General features: G+C 43.4%; 1 protein-coding gene and 1 non-coding gene across 2 annotated transcripts in view; both read right to left on the reverse strand.

The window, feature by feature from the left end:
* The window catches only part of GNA14 (G protein subunit alpha 14), a 227,156-nt gene extending 213,134 nt beyond the window's left edge, over nt 1-14,022 (reverse strand). The window contains exon 1 of the mRNA XM_032164341.1: nt 13,365-14,022. Coding sequence (XP_032020232.1) covers nt 13,365-13,488 — 124 coding nt within the window. The 5' untranslated portion in view covers nt 13,489-14,022. The remainder of the gene's footprint in view (nt 1-13,364) is intronic.
* LOC116475958 (U6 spliceosomal RNA) lies at nt 133-239 on the reverse strand. The gene has a single exon (XR_004250050.1). It is a non-coding gene; the product is annotated as a U6 spliceosomal RNA (small nuclear RNA).
* Nucleotides 14,023-25,975: the final 11,953 nt, after the last annotated feature.

Below are 25,975 nucleotides of genomic sequence, written 5' to 3' on the forward strand. Positions count from 1 at the left end.
ACAGATAAGTTCTGAAGTGGTGATTTCTGAGGTTCCGGTGCACCCATCACCCAAACAGTGTACACTGGACCCAATGTGTAGTCTTCTAGCCTTCACCCCCCTCCCACCACTTTCCCTGAGTCCCAAAAGTAAAAAAATATGGAATACTTCATGAATTTGCATGTCATCCTTGCATAGGGGCCATGCTAATCTTCTATGTATCACTCCAATTTTAGTGTATGTGCTGCTGAAGTGAGCGCATGGTCACTATTATGTTTTTTAGCCTTCTGTATAAATGACAGCACACTATTCCAAGAAGTAACTATTTTCAAGATCGCATATAAGACCACTTGAAATAGAACCCAGTGGGCTGATGGCAATACACAAGAGGTTTCTTTTCTAGTCTAATTTTAGCGCTTAAATTGATTTCATAAAATCAAATACTATGTCAATAACTAGCTTTGACATAGTATTTGAACAGTTTTGCTTTGTTTTAAATTTGTACTATCTGGTAAGGAAAAAAGAGAGAAAAGTAAATTACCTATATCCTTGAGTCCAAGGCTTATGTCCATATAAATTAACATTTTTGAGGTTGTAATGCCTTTGCATTGATGTGTATATTTACTATGGTGGCATTTGCTTTTCTGAAAGGCTGTTTTCAAATCAATGGCGTATCTCATAATCAATGTTGCTTTAGAAACTAGGAAATTCAACATGAAGACTCAGACTAACTCTGGGCCCTTCTGCCAATTAGCTACTAATCACCTGGCCCCGTGACATCTGCTGAGTCCCTTCACTCCTCTGGACCTTTGCCACCCCATCCATAGGATGAAGGTTTGTACTTGTGTTTCTCAAACTCTGTGGGAAGGAATCAATTTTTAAAATTTTCCATCAGTTGAAGACTGATACATTTATGAAATACCGTAAAAATACTCTTTGATGCCACAGCAATGTTAAATTGCTATAAAGGTTTCCAAACACAGGTGCATTTTGAGTGGTGTTGACTAAGATTACTAATGGCTTACCACTAAATGGATTAGAAGATAATTCTACAAAAGATTAATCACCTTCATTTGATTTTTATTAGTAATATAATTAACATATTTTTCAATTACATAGTAGCTGAGCAACAGAAACAAATATTCTGGGATGGGTTACTCAGAAAGGAAGGTCTTATTTATGGCAGACTCAAGAGAGAAATGGCATGGATAATCCATCTAATAATAACTGACAACTGATCATCAATACAGAAGATGGCTTTCAGGCAAAACAATAAAAAATACATTTTACTTTTTTCTCTCATTCATTAAAAAAGCACAAAATATTAGAATTTGTCAGTCAATTTTTAAAAAGCAAACTTGACAACAAGTAGTATCACTCTTTGGATGGAAATATCAGCCATCTTAATCCATTCTGTGTTATAAAGGAATACCTGAGGCTGGGTAATTTATAAAGAAAAGAGGTTTATTTGGCTCGTGAATCTCAGGGCTAGAAAGTTCAAAACTAGGCATCTGCATCTGATGAGGGCCTTGGGCTGCTTCCACTCTTGGGGGAAGGTGAAGGAGAGCTGCTGTGCATAGAGATAATGTGGTAAGAGAGGAAGCAAGAGAGAGGTGGGGAAGTGCCAGGCTCTTTTGAACAACCAGCTCTCTCAAGAATACAGTGAGAACTCACTCCCAAGGGAGGGCACTAATCTGTTTTTGAGGGATCTGTCCCGACGACCTAAACACCTCGCAGCAGGTCCCACCTCCAACACTGGGGATCAAATTTTCAACATGAGATTTGAAGGAGACAAACATTCAAACCACAGCACAAGCCAATGTTCCATGGAGAGTGAATTTGCAACGAGAAGATTGATATATGATGGCTCTTACTAGAATATGGTCTCCTCAGCACTAGTAAGTCCATTAATAGAAACATAACTGCTTAATGGTTATTAGCCATAAGATCATTGCAGTTTTTAGGAGCACAACTTTTTGAAGAGTACATGCAAGTACATGGATCTATGCAAACATGAACATTTGCTACTTTTTGAAACGATTCTTGCCAAGGTAAAACATACATATGTGCTTGCTCTTCCTCTTTGTCCACCAGCCTGGCACCCTAGGACAAATGCAAAAAGACTCCTACAAATTACCTAGCTCAGCCCTTAAAGTCCCTTCCTCAAATTGATGAGGGAGAGATTTCTTCACCTGCCAGCAACAAAGTATTCCCTAGACAGATTAGTCTCGGGTGCATCCTGGAAGTCTGCTGAAAGCCCAGTGTGACAATCAGAGGCTGAGCCGCTCCTGAGCTGCAGGCCAGCACCATAAAACAGAGGTTCTCAAACTTGAGTGTGTATTAGGATCACCTGGAGAGCTTATTAAACTGCAGATTCCTGGCTCCACTCCAGAAGTTCTGCGCTTCAGAGAGCTAAGATGGGGACTTAAGGGTTTGCATTTCTAACAAGGTCCCAGGAGGTGCTGATGCCGATGCTGCAGATCCTGGGAACACACTTTAAGAACCACCTGTAGAAAACATCTGATGACAGAATTTGAAAGACCTCAGAGGTCATCTGGTCGAAGCTTTTCATTTTACAGGTAAGGACCCTGGGGTTCAGAGGAAATGTCTCGCTCCTGGTCATATACCCAATAACTCAGAGCCTCCCGTCACCAAAAAAAGAAACTCGGTTCCCAGAGCCTAAATATACTGCTCATCTCATGATGCCAAGTTCTGGCCACACATCAGGTTGCCACTCTGAGAAGGAGTGCCATCAGGGACTTCATGCTGTTGACCGTCCTCTGCACATGCCCTTCTGGGACGTACATGGTAGCTCTATCAGGACCTCACAATGGTAGGTGAATGGCCTGAGCCCAGATAGCAGATTGGCAGCACAATGGGAACTACTTCTCGAATCTGGGGAAAGGGGTGGTAGAAGAGCTGTGGACTCAAAACACGTTTACTGGTGATGTTTACAGCTCCTGGAGTACTAACTTCTTGAAGAAACAAATAGTTCCCATTAAGAGGTACTGGGTCATGAACTGATCTGATTTCTGCTGGCTTGAACTTTCAACTTCCTAAGGCTTACCACTTTTCACTGTTCTTTGCTATTAATTTCCTTTTTTGTTCCACAATTCCAAGAATATCACTGTCTCCTTTACCTTGACTCTCGTTATAATGGACTCTTTAAACCTAAGAAGCACACACTGAAAAGGGAAAAAAACAGAGATCTGGCCTTAAAACCTGCAGTGGCCATTAACTGAGTAGACGTTGACCTCATCTCACCCATCAACTTCAGAGAAAATTTAAATTTTGCACAATTCAAATCACATATGGAATTAATTTCTATATCCTATCAGCAACCTCATAATTTTCTTAAATTAAAAAGTATATTTTAACTTGTCATCTATTGTTAAAATTGTTGAGCTGGGTGCAGTGGCTCATGCCTGTAATTCCAATGACTCTGGAGGCTGAGGTAGGAGGGTCGCTTGAGGCCAGGAGTTCAAAACCAGCCTGGGCAATAGCAAGACCCCATCTCCAAAGAAATATTTAAAACCTAGCCGGGTGTGGTGGCATGCCTGTAGTCCCAGCTACTTGGCAGGCTGAGGTGGGAGGATTGCTTGAGCCCAGGAGGCCAGGGCTTTAGTAAACCATGAAAATAAAAATTGTTGTTGTTAATACAGAGAGTACCAGGAGGAGGCATATCACATAGGTAATACTTTTCTTTTGTGTTCATATTCTAGAAAACTTTAGCTTTTATTGCTACTCTCTGGTTTTATATGCAAAAGTATATTCCGAAAAAATACTGGAAGATCAATATATTAAATATCAAATGTAGTCTTATAATGAATTAACGACTCTCTCTGAATAATCATGAGCACTTGCTTGTTCTGTCTGTAACATGGGTATATCAACATGTATTCAAGGAAGAATATTTCATATTTGATAGTCAACTAGCCTATCTCATTTCAGATTGGCCAAGTATCATTCTGGCTTTCAATGCTCACACTGTACCATCCAGTCATTATTAAAACATTGCACCAGGCACAAAACTGGTTCAGGTGCCAGGATACAGGAACAAGACAGCATAGCCCCACTCTCACAGAGCTTGCAATCTATTGGGGGGCAGATGAGCCAACAAGTAAGCAAATAAGAATATCAGGTCAATTGCAAGATAACAGCTATGAAGAAATAAAGCCAAGTTATAGAACCAGGCAACTAAGAGTAAATGGTGCAAGGACGATTTCAGGTAGTGTGATCTGGAAAGGCCTTGTCAAGAGATGAACTTTTGAGCTGAGACATGAAGATAAGGAAGAAACAGCCATGTATGTGGAACAATTGTGGGGAACAGAAAAGAATGTTCCAGGCAGAAAAAAGAGCAAGCTTAAAGACCCAGAGGTAACAAATGTTGCGTTTGAAAAACACAAAGAAGGTGAGTTTGGCTTCAGCCCAGCAAACCAGTGGGAGAATGACCCTGTGTACATTCTGAGAGGTAGGAAGGCATTTGGCATTTATTCCAAGTGTAAGTAAAAGACACTGAATTTAAGTAAAGTAATAATATAATCTAAGTTTTTAAATGGACCAAAGAAGGGCAAATGTGGGCGGTGGGAAATCAAGAGGACACTGCAATAACGCAGGTGAATTGCAGCTTTGGATAGGGGAAGAAGTGGTGAGATTTGGCAAATGTTTAACACCAGAGACCATGCTGGCAGATGGGCTGTGGGAGTTTCCTGGGATAATAGGATACATTTTCATAGCCCTGTAGAATAAAGGCATGATTTTAAAAAACAAATTCAAGAAATTAACTGGAGCAATATTAAATACACCTTAATATTTAAAGACATCTGCCTCCTTTTCGTGATTCCATTGTCTGAAAGCTTACATTTAGTTTTTCAGTTTGCCTTTACCAATCCATTTAGGAAAAGCTATTTTATGGAAAATATCACATTTTTGTTGTAGATCTTTGTAATTTGGTGCTGCCCTGTATCTGAGCACTTATCTTCTGGGGGAAGAGTTTCAAGAAAGGTAGGAGGCAGCAGCCCACCCCCTTTCCCTATGGTAGAAAGCTAAGGCTGGCAGAATTTTATTTAACAAGCACCTAAAATAAATAGCACTGACTATGTGCCAGGCACTATTCTAAATGCTCTAAAAATGACGACTCATTTAATGCCCATTATAGTATCTGCCTCATTGGGTTGTTATTCCCCTTTAACAGATGAAAAAACTAATGTACATTCCAGGATGCACACAGCTTATCAGTGGAAAAGCCTATATTTTAAACCCAGCAAGGCTGGCTCCAAAGAACATGCTAACCGCTATGTCACACTGCCTCCCTGCAACAACCTGGTAGTTGAGCACAATCAGACAGATGGAGGTTTTGAAAAGTGACACCAAGGTGCAGAAGATGGTCACAGGTGATTTGCAGCTCTGCTGTGAATATAAGTGTCTAGCAGCAGCGGCAGCAGCGACTGGCAGGGTGGTGGAGTCCACTGTGTCCTTGACAGCCTTGTCTGGTACTAGCATTTGCTATGTCTAGAGTCCCTTAAATCCTGCCCTTTTGCTGAGCCTCCTCTCCAATTTCCATTAATTCTATTTCCTGCTTCCGCTCTAATAAATTATTACTCTGCTTACATGGTCTACAATCAAGAATCTTGGCCAGCATGGCTAATTTACCCATCAGCAGAGAGCCAATCTTCATAATGAACGTGAGGGCTCTTACAGAGGCTTTTGTGGTCCCTTCCAACTTTACAGCCCTTGGATTTCCGCTAGTATATTTTCTTCCTCTAACAGTATTTGTAGCTGTGGCTACCTGGCTCACAGGGATCCCAGTCCTCAGCCATCTGCGCTCAGGTGACAGTCATGTCCGTGATACACATCCCCTGGCCAGAACTGATTGATCCAGGAGAGCACCCTGATGCCACAACCTGGCTATAAAGGTCTGCGGAGACGGCTCTCAAGCTTGCAAGGGGATGGGGTCAAGTCCTGTTGATGGCTGTGCCTTGAGAAGAGTCCTCTAACCCAACTGCCCTGGCACTTGCTCTTTCTCATTTATTATTCAAATCCTCTTTGAATTCCATGAGATGCCCTGGTGACAATCCTTCCAATAAATTATTGTCTCCTCTTTGAATTTCAACCATCGTTAGTATCATCGTAGCTTTGCTGCAATAATTCACTGAAAATCCCTCTGACTTCCCAATATCATGACCTCCCTTCATATAGCCCTACAGATGGGAGTTGTTACAGTGGTATTTTCCCCTTGTGGTTTAAGTATCATGGGAAATGAGAAAGCAAAAGATGACATAGACTAGAAGACATCTTTTAAAAAGAAAAAAAAAAAAAGACCATTTGAGGATTAAGACTTTATTTACATTGCTTTTTGCCAAACTCCACTGTCAGATTTTTCCACTTTATATCTGCCCGCAGCTTAAGACTTATTAAAGCCTCAAAAATTTCATCCTCTAATGACATGATTTAGCAACTTGATTCTTTAGGTACTTGGATACTGTACTAGTAATTGATCTGAATTAGGGACTTGATATCTTTGTTTCAAGTGTCTTAAATTTTTTTTAAAAAGATCCAGTTCTCCACTAAAAGGAACCAGAGCCCCTCTGAGAAACGGCTTTCTTCCCCAGCTGGGGAAGAATTGGTACAAGATGAGCCTGGGGCATGTTGTTATGCCAGAAAACAATGAAATGCTCAAAAAAAAAAAAGAGGCATGTCACAGTGACACAGGAGCCAGCTTGAAGGGGATATCATTGCACAAGTCGGGTATTATTTGAGCATCAAAATGATTAAGAACAGTAATGAAGTAAAAATCATTGAGGGGAAAAAAACCTAGGTATTCATGAATTTGCATGGGAAGGAGGGGAGGGGAGGGGAGGGAGGGAGGGAGGGAGGGAGGAAGGAAGGAAGGAAGGAAGGAAGGAAGGGAGGAAGGGCAGGCAAAGGTAAGGCTGTTGCAGTAGAATGTCAAGTGCCAACTGGTAAATGTGGAGAGTGCTGGAGTTGGAAAAATCATTCTGCAGACACCGTGTTACAGATTGGATCAACTGGAAACCATCAATGACTCCTAAATCTTGATAAGAAGCAGGGTATTTACTGGCCTTATAAAGTGTCTCTCCACAAAATTATGATACAGTGGATAAAACAGACAATATCTTAACCAGGCCATCAGAGTTATCACCACCACAGAGGAGCAGATGGACATGGTGTGCCTCCAGATGCCACCCCCGAGAAGGACACAACAGCACGTATCCAGTGTTCCAGCCAGAAAAGCACAGTTGGAATCTCTAATCGTAAGAAAATCACCAGTTAAATCCCAAATGAGAAACCATCGTTAAAAAGGGGAGAGGGGACTGTATTTTTCAAAAATTCAATGTCGTAGAAGCAATGAGTTTGTGGAAAAGTTCCAGATTAAAGAAACGAAAAGGATATGAGAACCAAAGGCAATCCCTGAGCCTCCCCTGGACCCTATACTGGAGGCGGGGGACACCACTAAGGACATTGCTGGGTGAACCGACAAAACTGGGATATGGATAATAGATTGGACACAAATATTGCATCAAAGTGAAATGTATAGACATTTCATAAGTGTACTGCGCTTATGTAAGAGATTATCCCTATTTTTAGAAAAACACACTGAAGTGTTTAGGGAAAAAAAGGCCACAATACATATAACTTACCCTCAAACATTGCCAAGGGAAAAGGGCATACCTTTTTCCTTGCAAATCTTTATAAATTTTTAATCAGTTCCAAATAAACAGTAAAAAAAAACAAAAACAAAAAAAGATTTGGAGCAGGAGATTGACTGCAAAGGCACAGGGAACTTTCTGGGATGATGGAAGTGTTTCTAGATTGTGATCATACATTTGTCAAAACTCGAAGTGTATACTTAAGCCTGGTGACTTACTGTATTCAATAAAGATGATTTGCAAAGGTACAAAGGGTAAAAGTCCAGTATTTCAAAAGGTTTTGTATTCATTTAAGGGTAGACAGAAGAGGTACATGCATTTGCCTCTTGAAAGGCCTCAGGAACTGCTGTGTTATAGATGGAAGCAAACTATCTGGTGAGATTGGTTTGCTCCAGCCAGGATGAACAGAAGCCACAGACAAAACCACACAATCCTCCTTTCTGAAGCATATTATGGCAAAAAAGTAAGCATTTTTATTTTAACGTCTATTTTAGAGTGAACACAATACTCACATAACTGGTTAAAATAAAACACAGGCCAGTTACGGTGGCTCATGCTGTAATCCCAGCACTTTGGGAGGCTGAGGCAGGCGGATCACTTGAGGTGAGGAGTTCGAGACCAGCCTGGCCAACATGGTGAAACCCCGTCTCTATTAAAAATATATAAAAATTAGCTGGGCGTGGTAGTGGATGCCTGTAATCCCAGCTACTTGTGAGGCTGAGGCAGGAGAATCACTTGAACCTGGGAGGCAGAGGTTCCAGTGAGCCATGATCATGCCATTACACTCCAGCCTGGGCAATAGAGCATGATTCTGTCTCAAAAAACAAAAATAAAATAAAACACAAAACTCAATGAAATCTGGTCCCCAAGGGATCCTTCATATGATCCCAGATCCTAAGAACACCATTTACTGTCCTCAGAAATTTCCCTAGATGGTGAGGAGAGTTTGTGCATGTCTCACCCAAGCCCCCATGCACAGACAATCGTTTGCATCTTACCCTCCCCATAGTGCAAGGCCCACTTGGATGATGCCTCCTGCAGAGGCTCCCCCTTTACGCTCTGCCTGTTCCACCTCTTAATATCTGTTAAGCTTTTATGACCATCTTCCTCATAACAGCTATTTGTGAACTGTCCTTCTCCAACTCAGCCCTTGGGAAGGAATCCCTGCACTGTGGCTGGCACCTTGGAAAAGGCTGTTGCATTGAACTAAGCTCAAAGGAACGTGGGCATATTTACCATTTCATTCCTTTTCTTCTTCAGAGTGAAAAGGTGTTGTCTTTTTTTTTTTTTTTTTTGAGACAGAGTTTTGCTCCTGTCGCCCAGGCTGGAGTGCAGTGGTGCTATCTCAGCTCAGTGCAACCTCCACCTCCCAGGTTCAAGCGATTATCTTGCTTCAACCTCCTGAGTAGCTGGGATTACAAGCATGTGCCCCCACACCCGGCTAATTTTGTATTTTTAGTAGAGATGGTGTTTCTCCATGTTTGTCAGGCTGGTCTTGAACTCCTGACCTCAGGTGATCTGCCCGCCTCAGCCTCCCAAAGTGCTGCGATTACAGGGGTGAGCCACCGCACCCAGTTGGTGTCACTTTCTACCTTGAAACTCACACTATTTGCACCATTTTCTGGAATGGACTTCCTGCCCAAGAACATGATAGCTAATTCTAAAATGGGATTTTGTTATAACCAATCCAATAAAACTTTTTGGGACCAGATTTTCAACTTTTTGGTGTAAGTAGGAAGAGGAATTTTAAGATCAGTTTATGGCTCAGAAAACACTAAGGGAAACTCAAAGCAAAACATTTCTGTTAAAGCACTACCAGGACAATTTATACCAACTTCTATGCAACCCACAGTTGGTCAACTAAAATGGAAAATGACACCTCTCTAGGGCCTGAAAATACTCAAAAACGGACTGATGATAACTGACACTGAGCGCTCACTGCCATCCAAAGCCCAGAGAATTTAGTCCACAGCTAAGACACTGTAGGGCTAGGGTTCAAACCCAGGCAGACTGGGCTAAGAATCTACATTTTTCATCTCTACACCAGTGTTTCTGACTGAATTTAGTCCTCCTGCCAAAGCTTATATATGTTGAAATCCCAAACACTAGTACCTCAGAATGTAACTGTATTTGAAGATAATGTCTTTAAAGAGGTGATTAAGATAAAATGAGTGGGGCGCTAATAAAATAGGAACTGGTGTCCTTATAAGAAGAGGAAGTGGCACGGCACGGTGGCTCACGCCTGTAATCCCAACACTTTGGGAGGTTGAGGCAGAGGGATCCTTTGAGCCCAGGAGTTTGAGACCAGCCTAGGCAACAAAAACTAAGAAAAATAAAAATAAGCCCAGCATGGTGGCTGACGCCTATAGTCCCAACTACTAGGGAGGCTGAGGTGGGAAGATGCTTGAGCCCAGGAGGTCAGGGCTGTAGGAAGCCGTGACTGTATTACTGAACTCCAACCTAAAGAGTGTCAAAAAAAAAAAAAAAAAAAAGAGAGAGAGAGACACAGGGATGTGCACTCCCAGAAGAAAGGCCATGTGAGGCCACAGGGAGAAGGCAGCTGTCTGCAAGCCAAGGAGAAAGGCCTCCGGAAAAACCAAACCTGCCAAGCCAACACCTTGCTCTTGGACTTCCAGCTCCATAACTGTGAGAAAATTAATTTCCTTTGTTGAAGCCTCCCAGTCTGTGGTATTTTGTTATGGCAGCCCTAGCAAACTAATTCAGCCAGTATCTGTTAAATACTAATTCCTCTTCCTTCCAGAGAGCTCCAAGGTGAGGCCTGCATCCAGAATTAAAACACTCAACCCAATTAACAAGCCACACTTCACCAATCTGCATTTAACAGGAAAATCAATAAAAGATCTCATCTTCCCTTATTTAATAGCTATTGTCCTGACACTTTCTCCCTATGCTGATCAGTACTCACCAATGTTCTTATCAGAACTCTTTTTTGTCCTACTTTTATGCAAGGAACTGATAAGAAATTTCTTCCTACTAAATTCAACCATCTCCTTTATTTTCTCCACGTCTTTCTGATGAGAAGGCGTCACACCAACATCTTGCAGTTATTAGCCTTAACCAAACAACAGCTTTTATCTTTCCCTGGTAGACACTGACCTGTGCTTTTATTAAGCAGAAACAGGATACTGCACTTCAGAAACATCCTCACATCATTTTGTTGCAAAAGCATGCTTCATTGTGAAAGAGATGGTGGCTTTGGCGGTCATCCCATACTCCACAAAAGGATTCCAAACTCCCATTTGCAAAGTGGGGTTTTTAACCGAGGCACCTGAGCAGTGGATGCTCTAATCTACCCACTAGAGAGATGGGTGAATTTTTCACTCGAATTGCATGACTTCAGACAAAACGGCGCATACCTTCCCCTAATTCCTGTCTCTTCTGAGTCATTGGCTCTTCCTTGAGAAGAAATGGAGCTATGCCCCAGGACTTTACAGATTGAAATAAATCAGAGGTTTTGAAGTCCATCCTTGGAGTTCTGAACAGCTCTGTGTGGTTTAGAAACTATTTTTCACAGGAAAGTTTTCACAAAGGGGATGTGCTAGTCACAACTCGACAAGATGAAAATGGGAGTTTCCAGAGGTCAGACAGTGCCTCAAGGTGGTAGGAGGAGGGTTGGAGCAAGGGCCTGGGGAGATGAAGAAGACCCTCGGGTCACCCTGATTAATGTGACTTTCAGGGCAAACAATTTACCTATAAACATTTCTCCCCTAGTTTGTGCGTAAATGCAAGCATTTTACATCAAACAGGCTTATTACCAATACAGTATGACTCAGCTGACTGCACAATTTTTCATACAAAGAGCCAGCATTTGTCAAGCTCCTGGTATATTCTGGACACTGTACTTCATACGTTGACACAAATCAAAGCATTGCAAAATGAAATGGGGTTCAGCCTGCCCTTATAAAGAAAAAAGTACATATGCAACTAAACCTCTCTGGTTTGTGGGGTTCAGGGCAAAAGTACAAAGCCCCCCCACCCATAGTTATTTTCTAGTGTTAATCAAGCTAGCAAATTGTCACGTATTCCTCCTCCCTTGACAAAAGTAGCTTTATAACAGCCTAGAAGGCCAGGGACAATTTAGAATTTTCAGACCTTTCAAAGTTATGGGTCAGACACAGAAATAGCAGACCTGGCCAATGAACAGAGCCCCTTCCCTTCCCCACCCAAGCTCCCTCTCTCCTAGGGGGGCCTCTTCTTGGGTACCCCTGGGGACTCCCTCCACTCCTACCCAGCCCACATTTCCAGGCACTTTTACACCCCAGCAAACAGCTGCCCCTTTGTGAGCTCTCCAGGGATTAGGTCTGCCTTCCTTTCTAGGGCTCGGGCCTTAGAAGCTGGTATGGGTCCCTTTGGGCTGGGTATTCATTCCATCCAGGTCTTGGGAGGGAGGGGGCAGCATGGTCTCTGGGTAGCCAGCCCCTTTGGACCTACAGACTTCCAGCTCTGTGGGGAGGGGCACCCCCGCAACTCCCAAAAGGCCAGACTGGGCCCTTTAAACCCAGGGGATAAGGGTAAGGGGGTTCTTCCGCCCAGGTCTGAAGCCTGTACTGGCTGAGAACCCTCTCTATATTACACTAACTAGATCAACTTTTTCTTTCCTTGAAGCTTTCTGGGAGGGTGATTCCTATACAAGGAATAAAGATGAATAAGTAAACAGACAGATGGTATGAGAGAAGACTCCTGTTCAAAAGGGATGAAAGAAAAAAAGTTGAAATCTTTGTGGCCATCCAGAAAAAAATTGACAGCTGGTATCATGGTCTGAAAGGCAGAAAAGGTAAAATATTCCTCAAACAGCAAATGTGTTGACAGCGTTCTAGAAAGTCTGAGGTGGGATCCTTGCCTCATGGCATAACTTGGGCAAACCTTAAACTGTTTTCTGTGTTTGAAAGTGGATGTCCTACCCAGACCTTTGCAGAGAGACCAAAAGAGCTGGATGAAGACCTGCCACAGGCACCAGGGCAGCCAAGCTGAATTCTAGGACGTGGACACACGGAGTCAGGCTGGGCAAGGGAGGTTTGGGTCTGCTGCAAACACAAAGGCCCGAGGGACCCCCATGGGAGGCAGGCATAGGAGCTCACGCTCAGAGGAGCAGCAACGGCACGGGCTTCACCCCCACAGCAGACCTTAGCATCGGCTTTGCCTTTTCTCAATCAGGGCAAGTTGGTCAGTTCTCCAGGCCTCCATGTTTTAATTCTCTAGAATAGCGATATCACCTGCCCGCATCACCAGGTGGTGATGCCCATAAGAACTTAGCAAGATCTGGCACGTGGTAAATTCTCAAGATGCTTCATCTAGAACTGAAAGCGTGCGGGTCAGAGCTAGCGTTGAACCCAACATGTGGGTCACCACAGATCCCAAGCTGGGTGTGCTGCGGGCGGAGGAGTGGACGGGGTTTTCAGGAGGGGCGCACACCGGAACACATAGGGTACAGCGGTCAAGAGGTCAAGTGTTACAGGTCCCTGTCCTGTTTTGGGGCAGGGGAAGGGGGTGCTTTTGCAAGTCGCCCAGCCAGAGATGGAAAAAACAGGCACCTAAGGCCCCAAGTTGCTGGCATCCGTGAGCTCCGAGGAGGAGAAAGACGAAGCCGCCCTGCACCCCGCTGGGCTCCAGGGCCGCGCGGGTGCCAGTAGAGCGGCCGGGAGGGCTCGGGAGGGGAACGCCCGGCTCGCTGGAGTCGGAGACGCAGCCACTCACCCAGCAGCAGCAGCTTGAGCTCGCGGCGCGCGTCCTTCTTGTCCCGACGAAGCTGCCGCTCGATCTCCGCGCTGATGCGCTGCGACTCCTTCTCCTCAGCGGACAGGCAGCAGCAGCTGGCCATGGTGCGCTCAGCTCAGCACCCGACGGGGCGACGCGGCCCCTGGCACTCGAATCCTCGGCCCGGCCGCTCACCCGGCCAGCATGCGACGGGCACAGGGGTATGGAGAGAAAAGACGGGGGCCGATTTGAGCTTTGGAGTATAAGAGGCCTGGACCTCCGAGGCTCAATCACCCCCGAAAGTCGGCTCTGAGGAGGGGGCGAATGCTGAGCGCTGGGAACGCTCGAGTGCACCCCGGATCCGGGCTCAGCCCGCCGCACTCTCACTCTGGGGAGGAGGAGGGCGAGGCGAGAAGTTGGGAGCGTTGCTGGCCCCGGGAAGATACGCTCGCCCCTTGGCACAGGAGCCGGACAGCAGTCAGGGGGCGCAGACGACAGTTGGAACGTCGGTGCTCGGGGGAGAGTAGGATCTCCTGGGCCTAGGGGTGTCCCCAGGCGGGAGGTAGGCGCGGAGTGGGTTGGAGGCAAAGGACCTGGCTGGCCTTTGCCTGGAAAGTTCTGAAAACCTCAGCAGTGACCGCAGACTAAGACCAAGTGGAAAGGTTCCCGCTAGCGCTTGTGGCTCTAAGTGGCAGGAGGAGGCGGAGCATCTTGAACCTGCAGCCCTGGCGTCTGCTGGACTTGGCCTTCTGGGCACCCCAAGCCGAAGGCGCCTGGAAGTGAAAGGGGACCAGTAGGGGGCGCGGAGCTGGGGGTGGGAGCTGGCGTCTCTGGGAGCAGCCCCCACACTTGCCTCCTGGCTGGGGCGTCCCGGCCAAGGTTTGCTGTAACCTGCACGCTCTGGCCGCCAGGCCCCGGGTTCCAACAGGTGAGTAAGTTTCGCCAACTCACTCGCTCGGAGAAGGCGGCAGCAGGCTGGAAGAGGAGCGGCGCCAAGCGTCTGTTGCGAGACACAAAGCCCCGAGGTCTCTACCCGGACCTGAAGTGGAAGCTTGCCCACCAGCTTCACCACCACGCACACCCGGATTTCCTAGACTGGCTCCTTCCGCTTCCCAGACGCCCTGGCCCAGCTCAGGCTTGGCCAAAGCCCTTGGTCAGCTCGGCAATTTGCCTGTAGATTGTGGCTGGGCCTGAGCCTGCTGGCTCTGAGCTCGGAGAAGGAGCGGCCGCTGGGTTCAGTTACAAGAGAACTGCAAGAGCCCAGGGTAAATATCCTCTCGGCCTCCGGACGAGGGGGCTGGGGAGAAAGGGAACGGCTGATTGCTTTGCATTTTATGATGGGAAAGACACCTGCTTTGTAGAGAGGGCTAATACGTCCTGGTAGCACCTGGCAAGTTTGTTGCCCAGCCCTGAAGCCTAACAGCCGCCTTGCGATTGTGTCCGCACTGACACCTTGGCCTGTATCTTGCTTGGACCGTCGGGGTCAAGTTTGAGCAGCATTAATAAAAACTTTAAAAGCACCTCTTAGTACTTAAGTGACACGATAAAATGCATATTACAACATCTGACTTTTGTCTGTGTAGATTCTGATGCAGAAAAGGGAAGGTGGAGAGAGGGGATCCTATTGGCCACAGCAATGAACGTTCTTTCCTTCTCACGTCAGTATAGGCCATATGCTAATGGAGCGCTAGGCAATTAGCTAATGCTTCCTCTACTAAGAGCAGGCATAAGTCCCTTTCATTTGAGTAGCATATATTTTATAAATTCAAACTGAGGAGCACATTGAGTGGAATGGTATGTGTCATTATATAAAGAAGTTGGTATCGCGATGCTATCTGGCTGCATGTTCTTATTATTTTGCAGTTTAAGAAATGTAGAGGAATCAGACATTAAAAATGTGCATACATTCTTTAATGTGTGACTATTTTAGTTTTCTTGCAGGCATAAATTGACAGTAACAGTGACCCCTACAGGAAAACTCCTGGACATTTCAGATTTGATCTTTGGCCATTTAATAGCCTGTTTCTTCTCTCTTAGCTCTTACGGATTCATTTACAATTTGAGAATAAGATCTCTTGACTTCTCAAAGTCATGGTTGCATCATAATTGTTGTTATTTAAAAATTATGAAAATTTTTTAAATAATTAAAACTAGGGCAAATTTGAATTCTTACGTTAATGGGAATTACTGATACTGACCTATTAGGTTTAAAGTTGCCAAGATTTCAAAAACAGTTATGAAACATATTGATTATGGCAAATCTGTACAACTTTCCTGGGCTAGTCAGCTTGGCAGTATATATCTGAAGCCTTAGACATGTCCATCCCCTTTGGCCAAACCAGTAATTTCTCCCTTAAGAAATAACTAGAAAGAAGCCTCATGACTGATGCAAAGGTTTTATTGCCAATAAAACAACACAAACTCACAACCTAAATGCCCAACAACAGGGAAGAGGTCACTTAAATTATGGTTTATCCATACAATGAGATATTTTGGAGCCATTAAATATGTGGATATGTGAGTAATAAACATGTGAATAAATTTGGAGAAAATCCTCAAAATATATTGAATGAAAAAGGCAAGATCCAAAAATACGAAGAGTATGATACGATTTTAGTATAAGAATACACATACACATTTTTAAGAGACTGAAGGGACACACATCAAACAGGTAGCTTGCTGTGAGTCATGGCTGTTTGGTTGATTTTCATTGTTTATTAGAAAATTTGGGCCGGGTGCAGTGGCTCACGTCTGTAATCCCTGCACTTTGGGAGGCCGAGGCGGGCAGATCACCTGAGGTGGGGAGTTCGAGACCAGCCAGCCTGACCAACATGGAGAAACCCCATCTCTACTAAAAATACAAAATTAGTTGGGCATGGTGGCGCATGCCTGTAATCCCAGCTACTCAGGAGGCTGAGGCAGGAGAATTGCTTGAACCTGGAAGGCGGAGGTTGTGGTGAGCCGAGATCACGCCATTGCACTCCAGCCTGGGCAACAAGAGCCAAACTCCGTCTCAAAAAAAAAAAAAAAAAAGAAAAAGAAAAGAAAATTTGGGGCAGCTTGCATAAAGTTATTTAGGCTCCACTTTCCTTAACTATAAGATGAGAGGGATAAGCCAGAATAAGCTCGAAAGGATCACCCAACTCTAACATGCAATTATCTCTTTGATGACATTCATACTTATCCAAAATAAATTTATTTAAAAATAATCAAAAACCTAAAGTTGTTATTGAGCATCAGCCACTGGTAAGAAATAGAAAACTGGGATATCACAAGTCAATCATTTTTATACTCCTATGTTTTATTCATCTCTATTTTCCTTATCTGTAGAATCTGGAAGGTAAAATGATAATAATTTTAAGATATTAATTCATTGGAAACATCTTTCCAGGAAGGGGTAGTTTTGAAAAGCATTCTTAATAAAAGAGAATATTTATTTTCCTAAGTTATTTCAAAAAAGCTGCAATTTTATTTTATTCATCTTGAAGATGAGAGCACAGACTGGACCTGAGTTTCGGATATCCGCCAAGTGTTGTGCTGCAAGGGTGAGCTAATTGTCTGATATTCCTCTGAATGTCCACTGGGTCCATACCAGCCCCTGTACCAGGCAGTGAGCATTCAGATAATAAGACAATTCCAGACTTTCAGTAGAGCTATAGTCTAGTAGAAGGAAGTAAAACTGAGACCCTGAAATCTGAACCTACCCCTTCCTGCTTCCTTCCCGAGAAGAGTGAGAGCACAGAGTCACCTGGGGGGCTCCCCAGGCCTACAGATGTGCACAGCAGCCTCATCTCCCATCACTCTCCTGGAACTCTAGAAAAATGGAATTTTCTGTTCTCCCTACCTCCTGCCTCCATGCCTCGGTGCATGCTGTTCCATCTTCCAGGAATACCATCTCTCACCCTAGGCAAAATTAGGTAATTTCTTTTTCAATTATATCTCTTCTGAGGAAGCATCTCCACCCCTTGTCAGTTACATCCATCTTTCCCTACTGCTGGAACACTGTCAACATCTCACTCTACCTATCTGTTTCTTCTGATCTATGAGTTACTCACAGGTAAAGAGTTTTTCTTGCTTATCCTGGTATTCCTAAATTAGCAAGTTTCAGTTGACTGACCTTAAATACTGAAACCAAGAAGAATTAGTCTGAGATGCAAGAAAAGAAGGTTCTTGTGGTGGAAGACAGTGAAAACCAGTAAGCAAGTCCAAAACAAATGAATGTGTAACTTAGGAAGAACTTGTATATATGAGCTGCCCCCACCTGCCCCTGGCCCTCTTAGAGAAAATGACTGCCCTGTTTCTAATTCAGAACGCCAAGGAAATGTGCAAGTAGAGGGCTAGAAAGATGCTGTTCACTTTCACAAATGTATTGTCTCCGAACTTAACAAGTAACATAGACTAAAAATATGACCTTGAGGAAGTTCACAAAGCACTAATACTAATTTATCTTTGCTGCTCTATGTCAGCATTTTTCAAACTGCAGTTGTGACTCATTCCTAGGGTGTGGCCAATATTTTTTTCTTAAGAAAAAGAATAAAATATAAAGAGCCAATATCAAGGTTGCTTTATGTATTATTATTTAATAAAATTTTTTTTAACTTTTTTTTTAAGAGCCAGAGTGTCTGTCACTCAAGCTGGAGTGCAATGGCGTGATTATAGCTCACTGCAGCCTTGAACTCCTAGGCTCAAGCAATTCTCCCACCTCAGCCTCCCAAATAGCTAGGACTACAAGCTCATGCCACCATGTCCAGCTATTTTTTGTTTGTTTTATTTATTTATTTTTTTTTTGAGACGGAGTCTCGCTCTGTCGCCCAGGCTAGAGTGCAGTGGTGCCATCTCGGCTCACTGCAAGCTCCGCCTCCCGGGTTCACGCCATTCTCCTGCCTCAGCCTCCCAAGTAGCTGGGACTACAGGCGCCCGCCACTATGCCCAGCTAATTTTTTGTATTTTTAGTAGAGACAGGGTTTCACCGTGTTAGCCAGGATGGTCTCGATCTCCTGACCTTGTGATCTGCCCGTCTCGGCCTCTGAAAGTGCTGGGATTACAGGCGTGAGCCACCGCGCCTGGCCCAGCTATTTTTTTATTCTTATATTTTGTAAACACAGGGTCTCACTATATTACCCGGGCTGGTCTTGAATTCCTGGCCTCAAAGAGTCCCCCTGCCTCAGCCTCCTGAAGTACTGGGATTACAGGCATAAGCCACCACATCTTTAGTTTTATTTTATTTTTAAGCCAAATACCCAGAGTTCAGTGAGAAAAACTTTAGTTTTAATTGTACGTGTAAGTATCAACTCTTAAGCAGCTCAGTCATCAGTGGGAGTTTGCTTGTCCATCTCCTGAATGTGTTGGTGTAAATGATTCCAAATTTTCTAATTCATTTTTCTGAATCCAACATGTTCTTTTTTTTTTTTCAATTTGAGTTCAATGTGTTCTCTAAAATGTTTTCAGTCCTTCTTCCCCTTCACTTCTACTCCCCACCCCACCCATTAGCTCTAGTTTGGTAGGTGAGAGTTGATGGAGCAATGGTGGATAACGATTGATTGATTGATTGTTTTTTTAAAAATTTTAGATTCAGTAGGTACATGTGCACGTTAGTTACATGGGTGTATTTTGTGATGCTGAGGTTTGGCCTTTAATTGAACCTGTCACCCCAGTAGTGAACATAGTAACCAACAGGTAGTTTTTCATCCCTTTCCCCTGCCCCCACTCCCCACTATTGCAGTCCCCAGTATCTATTGTTCCCAACTGATGGATATTTAGATGGATGTGTAATACTGATGCTAGTGGCTGCTTGTACTCAACATCTATTTTTTTCTAAGGCAATCAACATGTTAACATGTTGCTCTACAATATTCTCTGTCTGAAGACCAGAAATTGTTTATTATATAACTGTTACTGAAAACGCTGGGATGATAGACAATGAAGTCTGCCTTTAAACACACATGACTGTGAGTAGGCAGGAATTGGTATTGTTTGTTTTTGAATGTGACTTTTCATGGAAGTTGGGGAATCTCAAGAAGAAATCAAACTCTTTAAAATGTGAAGTTTGGAGGTGATTATTTGGCCTGTTTTCTTTTCCTTTTTGCTTAAATTTCCCCCTCCATTTACATCACTCTCTTCTTGAATGATCCCATGTTAATAACCTAGGATGTATTCTTCACTTCTTTTGCTCTGATAATCCTATATAAGAGTAAATAATTTCATAGACTTGTAAATATACACAGAGTAAGTTTGTCATCATTAGTTTTAAAACGAAGCTACATTACACAAACTCTATACTTTGTTTTTCTCATCCAAGAATACTTTGTGAAATCTAAGTAAACTGTTTTACCTCTGATTTATTCTTTATAATGACTATATAATACTAGATGATGTGAAAGGACCATATATTATTCAACTTTTCCCTTTGAAAGGTACTCATTTTTGTTTCCAGTTTGGGGCCACTAAAAACAAAGCTATAAAAGCATCTTTGTATATAAATCCTCATATGCTAGCGTTTTTATTTCTGTAAGATAGATTCCCAGGAAAGAGACTGCTGGGTTGAAGGATAAATACATTTTTCATTTTAATAGATGTGGCCAGATTCCCTTCCAAAAGACTGAAGCAATCCCATTTCTGCCACAAATATGAGCACCCATCTCCCTATATCCCCACCAGCAATAAATATTTTTGCTCATTAATTTTGGCAGCCTGAAGAAAATAAAATAACAATAAAGTGTTGCTTTACTTTGCATTTCCCTGACTACCTATGAATTTGTTCATCTCTTCATGTGCTTGTCAGCATTTGTATATGCTACCCCACAAATTGTCTATTCACATCCTTTGCTCATTTTAAAAATTGGGTCATTTGTCTTTTTCTTGACAATCTGAAAGAGATCTTCAACATTACAAATCAACTGTTTGTCATCTGAATTACAGACTTTCCAATATATTGTTTGTCCTTTATCATTTTTAATGAAATCTTTGCCAGATAGAAGATTTTATTTTTACATAGCCAAATACTCTATTTTCTTGCATTACTTCCAGAGTTTCAGTTTTTAAAAGATCTCCCTATTTCTAGGTTGTGCAAGCATTATCACAGATTTTCTTGAAGCACTTTTTTTTTTTTTTTTTTTTTTTTGAGACGAGCTTCATTCTTATTGCCCAGGCTGGAGTGCAATGGCGTGATCTCGGCTCACCATAACCTCCACCTCCCAGGTTCAAGCAATTCTCCTGCCTTGGCCTTCTGAGTAGCTGGGATTACAGGCATGCACCTCCATGCCCGTCTAATTTTTTGTATTTTTAGTAGAGATGGAGTTTCTCCATATTGGTCAGGCTGGTCTCAAACTCCCAACCTCAGGTGATCCACCCACCTTGGCCTCCCAAAGTGCTGGGATTACAGGCGTGAGCCACTGCGTCCAGCCGCAAGACCCTTTATTATTTTGTTTTTCACATTTAATTATTTAATCTGTTCATTTTTATAGAATGTATAAGACAAATTTTATTTTCTTCCAGATGGGTAACTAGTTGTGCCAACATCATTTATTGAACATTCCATCCTTTTTCCCAATGAATTAAATTTCAATTTTTGCCATATATTACATTTTCGTACTGACTGAGATACATTTCCTTGAGCCTATATGGTTCCACTGAGGTATTATCTGATCTTCTATCAATACTATCTTTTTTTTTCTTTTGAGCCAGAATCTCACTCTGTCGCCGAGGCTGGAGTGCACTGGCACTGTGTGGGCTCACTGCAACCTCTGTCTCCTGGGTTCAAGCAATTCTCCTGCCTCAGCCTCCCAAGTAGCTGGGATTACAGGCATCCACCACCACGCCCACCTAGTTTTTTTTTTAATATATATTTTTAGTAGAGATGGGGTTTCACCATGTTGGCCAGGCTGGTCTTGAACTCCTGACCTCAGGTGATCTGCCTGCCTTGGCCTCCCAAAGTGCTGGGATTAGAGGTGTGAGCCACCGCGCCCGGCCTCAATACTATCGTAAAGCAGGGGTTTTGTGGAATGTTTTGATGTCTGATAGGACAAATCACCTCTCAATGTTACAGACTCTTAGGCGTGTTCAGACGTTTATTCTTCCATGATAAACACTATCACTTAATAATGACTACTTCCCTCAATTTCAAATCTTAACTTTAAGTCTAACTTCAATTATCTTTTTGACATGTTGCCTGAGATGTCTAATGGACACCTCAATGAACAAGTGCAAAGCAAAACTCTGCATTTGTTTTCTAAAACTTATCTTTCTGCTTGCTTTTCCATCTCAGCACCACCAACATCTAATCAATTGCCTCTCTGCCCCGCCTCCCCACCTCATCTAGCAATTATGGATTTTTGCTTTAAACAGCATCCTGAATTTATTTTGGAACCACTGCATGCAGCTTTTGCACTGAGCAACTCTGGGGATGTAATGCACATTTTAGTTTTGAGGGTTCCTCGGTTGTCTCTTGCTATGTCATATGTGTCTTCTCAGGTATGTTCATTCCTATTTTTGCTGCCACCACTTCTGAAAAAGCCACCAGCATGTCTGACCTGGACTAAAACAATATTTTTGTTTTGACCCTCTAAAATCTACCCATCAAAGGACAGGACAGCCAGAACGAGCTTTGAAAATCCCCAAACATAGCCCATAATTACCTAGATTAAAATTCACCTATAGGCCAAGCATCTGTAATCCCAGCACTTTAGGAGGCTGAGGCAGGAGGATCCCTTGAGCCCAGGAGTTCGAGGCCAGCCTGGGTGACATATGAGAACTTGTCTCTTCCAAATTTTTTTTTTGATTAGCCAGGTGTGCTGATGTGCACCTGTAGTTCCAGCTACTCTGGAGGCTGAGGTGGGAGGATCACTTGAGCCCGGGAGATCAAGGCTGCAGTGAGCTGTGATCACATCACTTCACTCCAGCCTGGGTGACAGAGCAAGACCCTGTCTCCAAAAATAAAAATTAAAATTAAAAAAAAAAAATCCTATAGATTTCATCAGAGAATTAAAAACAAAACCCTCCTTATTCTAGACTGTGAGGCCATACATGATAGGGCTGTTGCCTACCTGTCTAACTTCATATCCCAATACTCTCCCTCTCATTCAAAGGCACTCCAATCACACTTGAACCTTTTTTCTTTGAATACCCCTCAGGACCTTTACACTACCTGCTTGGCTGCCTGAATCACACTTCCTCTAGATGGTGAAATGTTTGGTTTTTACTTGTCATGTAGGTCTCAACATAAAGGTGACTTACTGGTGACTTCCCAGGTGTGGGCTCCCCTGACCACTTGGCCTAAAGTAGTCATTCCTCATCAACTCGATATTATTATCCGGAAAATACTCCTGTATTTTCATTGTAGCATTTGTCACTATCTGATTCCTCTTGTTTTCTTCCTTCTTTCTTTATCATCCTCCACCAGAAAAACAAGGTAATTTTCATTAGAGGAAGGACTGTGATTATCTTATTCACAACTGTATCCCTAGGGCCTAGATCAGGGGAGGCCACATGATCCTCAAATTGTACCACTAAACTGTTCAGGACCAATTCTCAACAGTAAGTTAAGTCTCAGAAGAGTTACTAATATGGGATTTGTGATTTTCTATTTATCTATTTTACACTATATTATATAATAGCCAGGAAAAAAAAAATCCCTGACAACCCTGATTTGTGGGGATAAGATTCTGCCTGGGTTTCCCAGGATATGTTGATTGTAAGTAACAGAGACTGAGTATAAACTGACTTAAGTTAAAAATGGAATTTATTGGTTCTTGGGACAGAGAAGTTCAGGGATGGTCTTGGTTTTAAGCTCTGCAGAATCCATGCGCTCAAGAGATTTCAGAAGGCACCCCTTGGCCGGGCATAGTGGCTCACGCCTGTAATCTCAGCACTTTGGGAGGCCAAGGCAGGTGGATCATGAGGTCAGGAGTTTGAGACAAGCATGGCCAACATGGCGAAACCCCTTCTCTACTAAAGATACAAAAAATTAGCCAGGTATGGTGGCACATGCCTGTAATCCCAGCTACTCAGGAGGCTGAGGCAGGAGAGTCCCTTGAACCCAGGAGGTGGAGGTTGCAGTGAGCCGAGATCACACCATTGGACTCCAGCCTGGGCGACAGGGCGAGACTCTGTTTCAAAAAAAAAAAAAAAGGAAGGCACCCCTCTAGTGCTCAACAGACATTTTTGAATTAATAAATGGGTAATACTTGTCTCATTGGGTTGTTGTGAAGATTACAAGATAGAGTGTATATATCTAAGCTTCCATCTCCTTGCCCGAGCTAGTCAACACTCAGGAGGAGTAGGTAGTATTATTTTTGTATTACTCTTATCATCACATCAAAAACTTCAATTTCAACACAAGGAATACACTCATGGTTCCACTGTACCGTGGGAGAAGAAGGAAGAGGCCACACTGTGCAGTCATTTGGAATAATTCCGACCATCCAGGAGCAACAGCAGCCGGAAATCATGTTCTGAGGCTTCCCAGCAGGGGAAGAAAAGTGCATCAACACCTAGCATGGGCTGTCTGGGCCCACTGAATCCTGTTGGAAATAAATGTTGGTTTGTTGGTTTTAAGTGTCTGAATCAAATATGCAGTTTTTAAAAGGTTATTATGAATGAAGCACACATCAGAGGATACTCCAAGCTCTCCTCTCCTAAACACTATAGACATTCAAAATTTTCTTTTATGATTTTAAAATCTATAAACTTAGTAAATGCCAGTTGGAAATGTAGAGCTGAAAAGTACACACACACAGTTGCCTTCTATCTTCGTAAGTGTCTGAGTCCCCCTTGATGGCCCATTAGACACATAGAAGCCTACTTGCCCCACCTTTTTATGTCATTGTGGTGGATTAAAGATGGCCAGAAATTCTTGGATACTCCTTCCTTTGCGAGGTGAGGCATATGTTTCCTCCTCTTGAAACTAGGCAAGCTATGTGGCTGTTTTGGCTGACGGACTATAGTGGAAATGATGCTGTGTCTGTTCCCAAGTCCAGGCTTTAGAAGACTAGCAACTTCCATTTCCTGTCTCATGGATTAATAGGGAAGCCGTAAAAGACTAGCAACTTCTATTTCCTGTCTCATGGATTAACAGGGAAGCCGTAAAAGACTAGCAACTTCCATTTCCTGTCTCATGGACTAGTAGGGAAGCCGTAAAAGACTAGCAACTTCCATTTCCTGTTTCATGGATTAATAGGGAAGCTGTAAAAGACAAGCAACTTCCATTTTCTGTTTCACTGACTAATAGGGAAGCCATCTCTCTCCATGTTTTGGGTGGGCTTTCCTCTGAACTCCCATCTCAGGTGGGTCTCTCCCAGCCTGATGGCAAGATGGCTGCCAGAAGCTCCACGCTTATTCATATCTGCTGGCAACCTCCGTAGAAAGAGAACTTCCCCTTCCCAACATTCAAGCAAAAATTCTAAGACTGACCGTAATTAACAAAGCTCCCTGCTTGAACTGGTTCGTTATGGCCGAGAGAACAGAATACCCTGACCAGGCTGGGATGATATCTCCACCCCTGAAGGGTGAAATTAATTTTAGCAATCTATTTTAAATCTATTTTATTTAACCCAATATATCCAAAATATTATTATTTCTTCAAAATTAACATTCCTGGTCATGTTCAGTGGCACACGTCTGTAATCCCATCACTTTGGGAGGCCACGGTGGGCAGATTGCTTGAGCCCAGGAGTTCAAGACCAGCCTAGGCAACGTGGTGAAACCCTGTCTCTAAAAAAAAAAAATTAAAAAAAAAAATTAGCTAGGCATGGTGCAGTGTGCCTGTAGTCACAGCTACTCAGGAAGCTGAAGCAAAAGGATGTTTAAACCTGGGAGGTCAAAGCTACAGTGAGCCAGGATCGTGCCACTGCATTCCAACCTGGGGACAAAGCAAGACCCTGTCTCCAAACCACAACAACAAAATTAACACTTCTAATGAATCTTCTATTTATATTAAACATCCAACTCCGGCTGGGTTTAGTGGCTCATGCCTGTAATCCCACCACTTTGGGAGGCCGAGGTGGGCAGATCACCTGAGGTCGGGAGTTCAAGACCAGCCTGACCAACATGGAGAAACCCCGTCTCTACTAAAAATACAAAATTAGCCGGGTGTGGTGGCACATGCCTGTAATCCCAGCTACTGGGGAGGCTGAAGCAAGAGAATTGCTTGAACCTGGGAGGCGGAGGTTGCGGTGAGCCGAGACTGTGCCATTGCACTTCAGCCTGGGCAACAAGAGTGAAACTCCATCTCAAAAAAAAAATAATAATAAATAAATAAATAAAAATCCAGCTCCAGCGTGTATTTTATGCCATCAGCCATCTTCTTTTGGCGAGTCACATTTCAGGTGCTTGACAGTCACATGTGGCCAGGGGTCATCCTATTGGCCTGAGCAAGTCAAGAGATTTATTGTGGTATGAAAGCAATGGAATGGCATAGAATAGAACTGACAAGAACAGAACACAGTTGCAACTTGGAACAAGTAGGGGAAGGAAAACTAACTTCCTAAGGCTCTGGGGCCCAGCCGGGGACCACCTAAAATGTTGACACAGCTTCCGTGAGAGAGGGAGAGGGATAGGCAGTGGAGCAGCAAAGGCTTTGAGGCAGGCCTGTGGGGACTTAGGGCACAGCAGGCTGA

The sequence above is a fragment of the Hylobates moloch genome, unplaced genomic scaffold, assembly GCF_009828535.3.
Source record: "Hylobates moloch isolate HMO894 unplaced genomic scaffold, HMol_V3 SCAFFOLD_10, whole genome shotgun sequence".
Lineage (NCBI taxonomy): Eukaryota > Metazoa > Chordata > Mammalia > Primates > Hylobatidae > Hylobates > Hylobates moloch.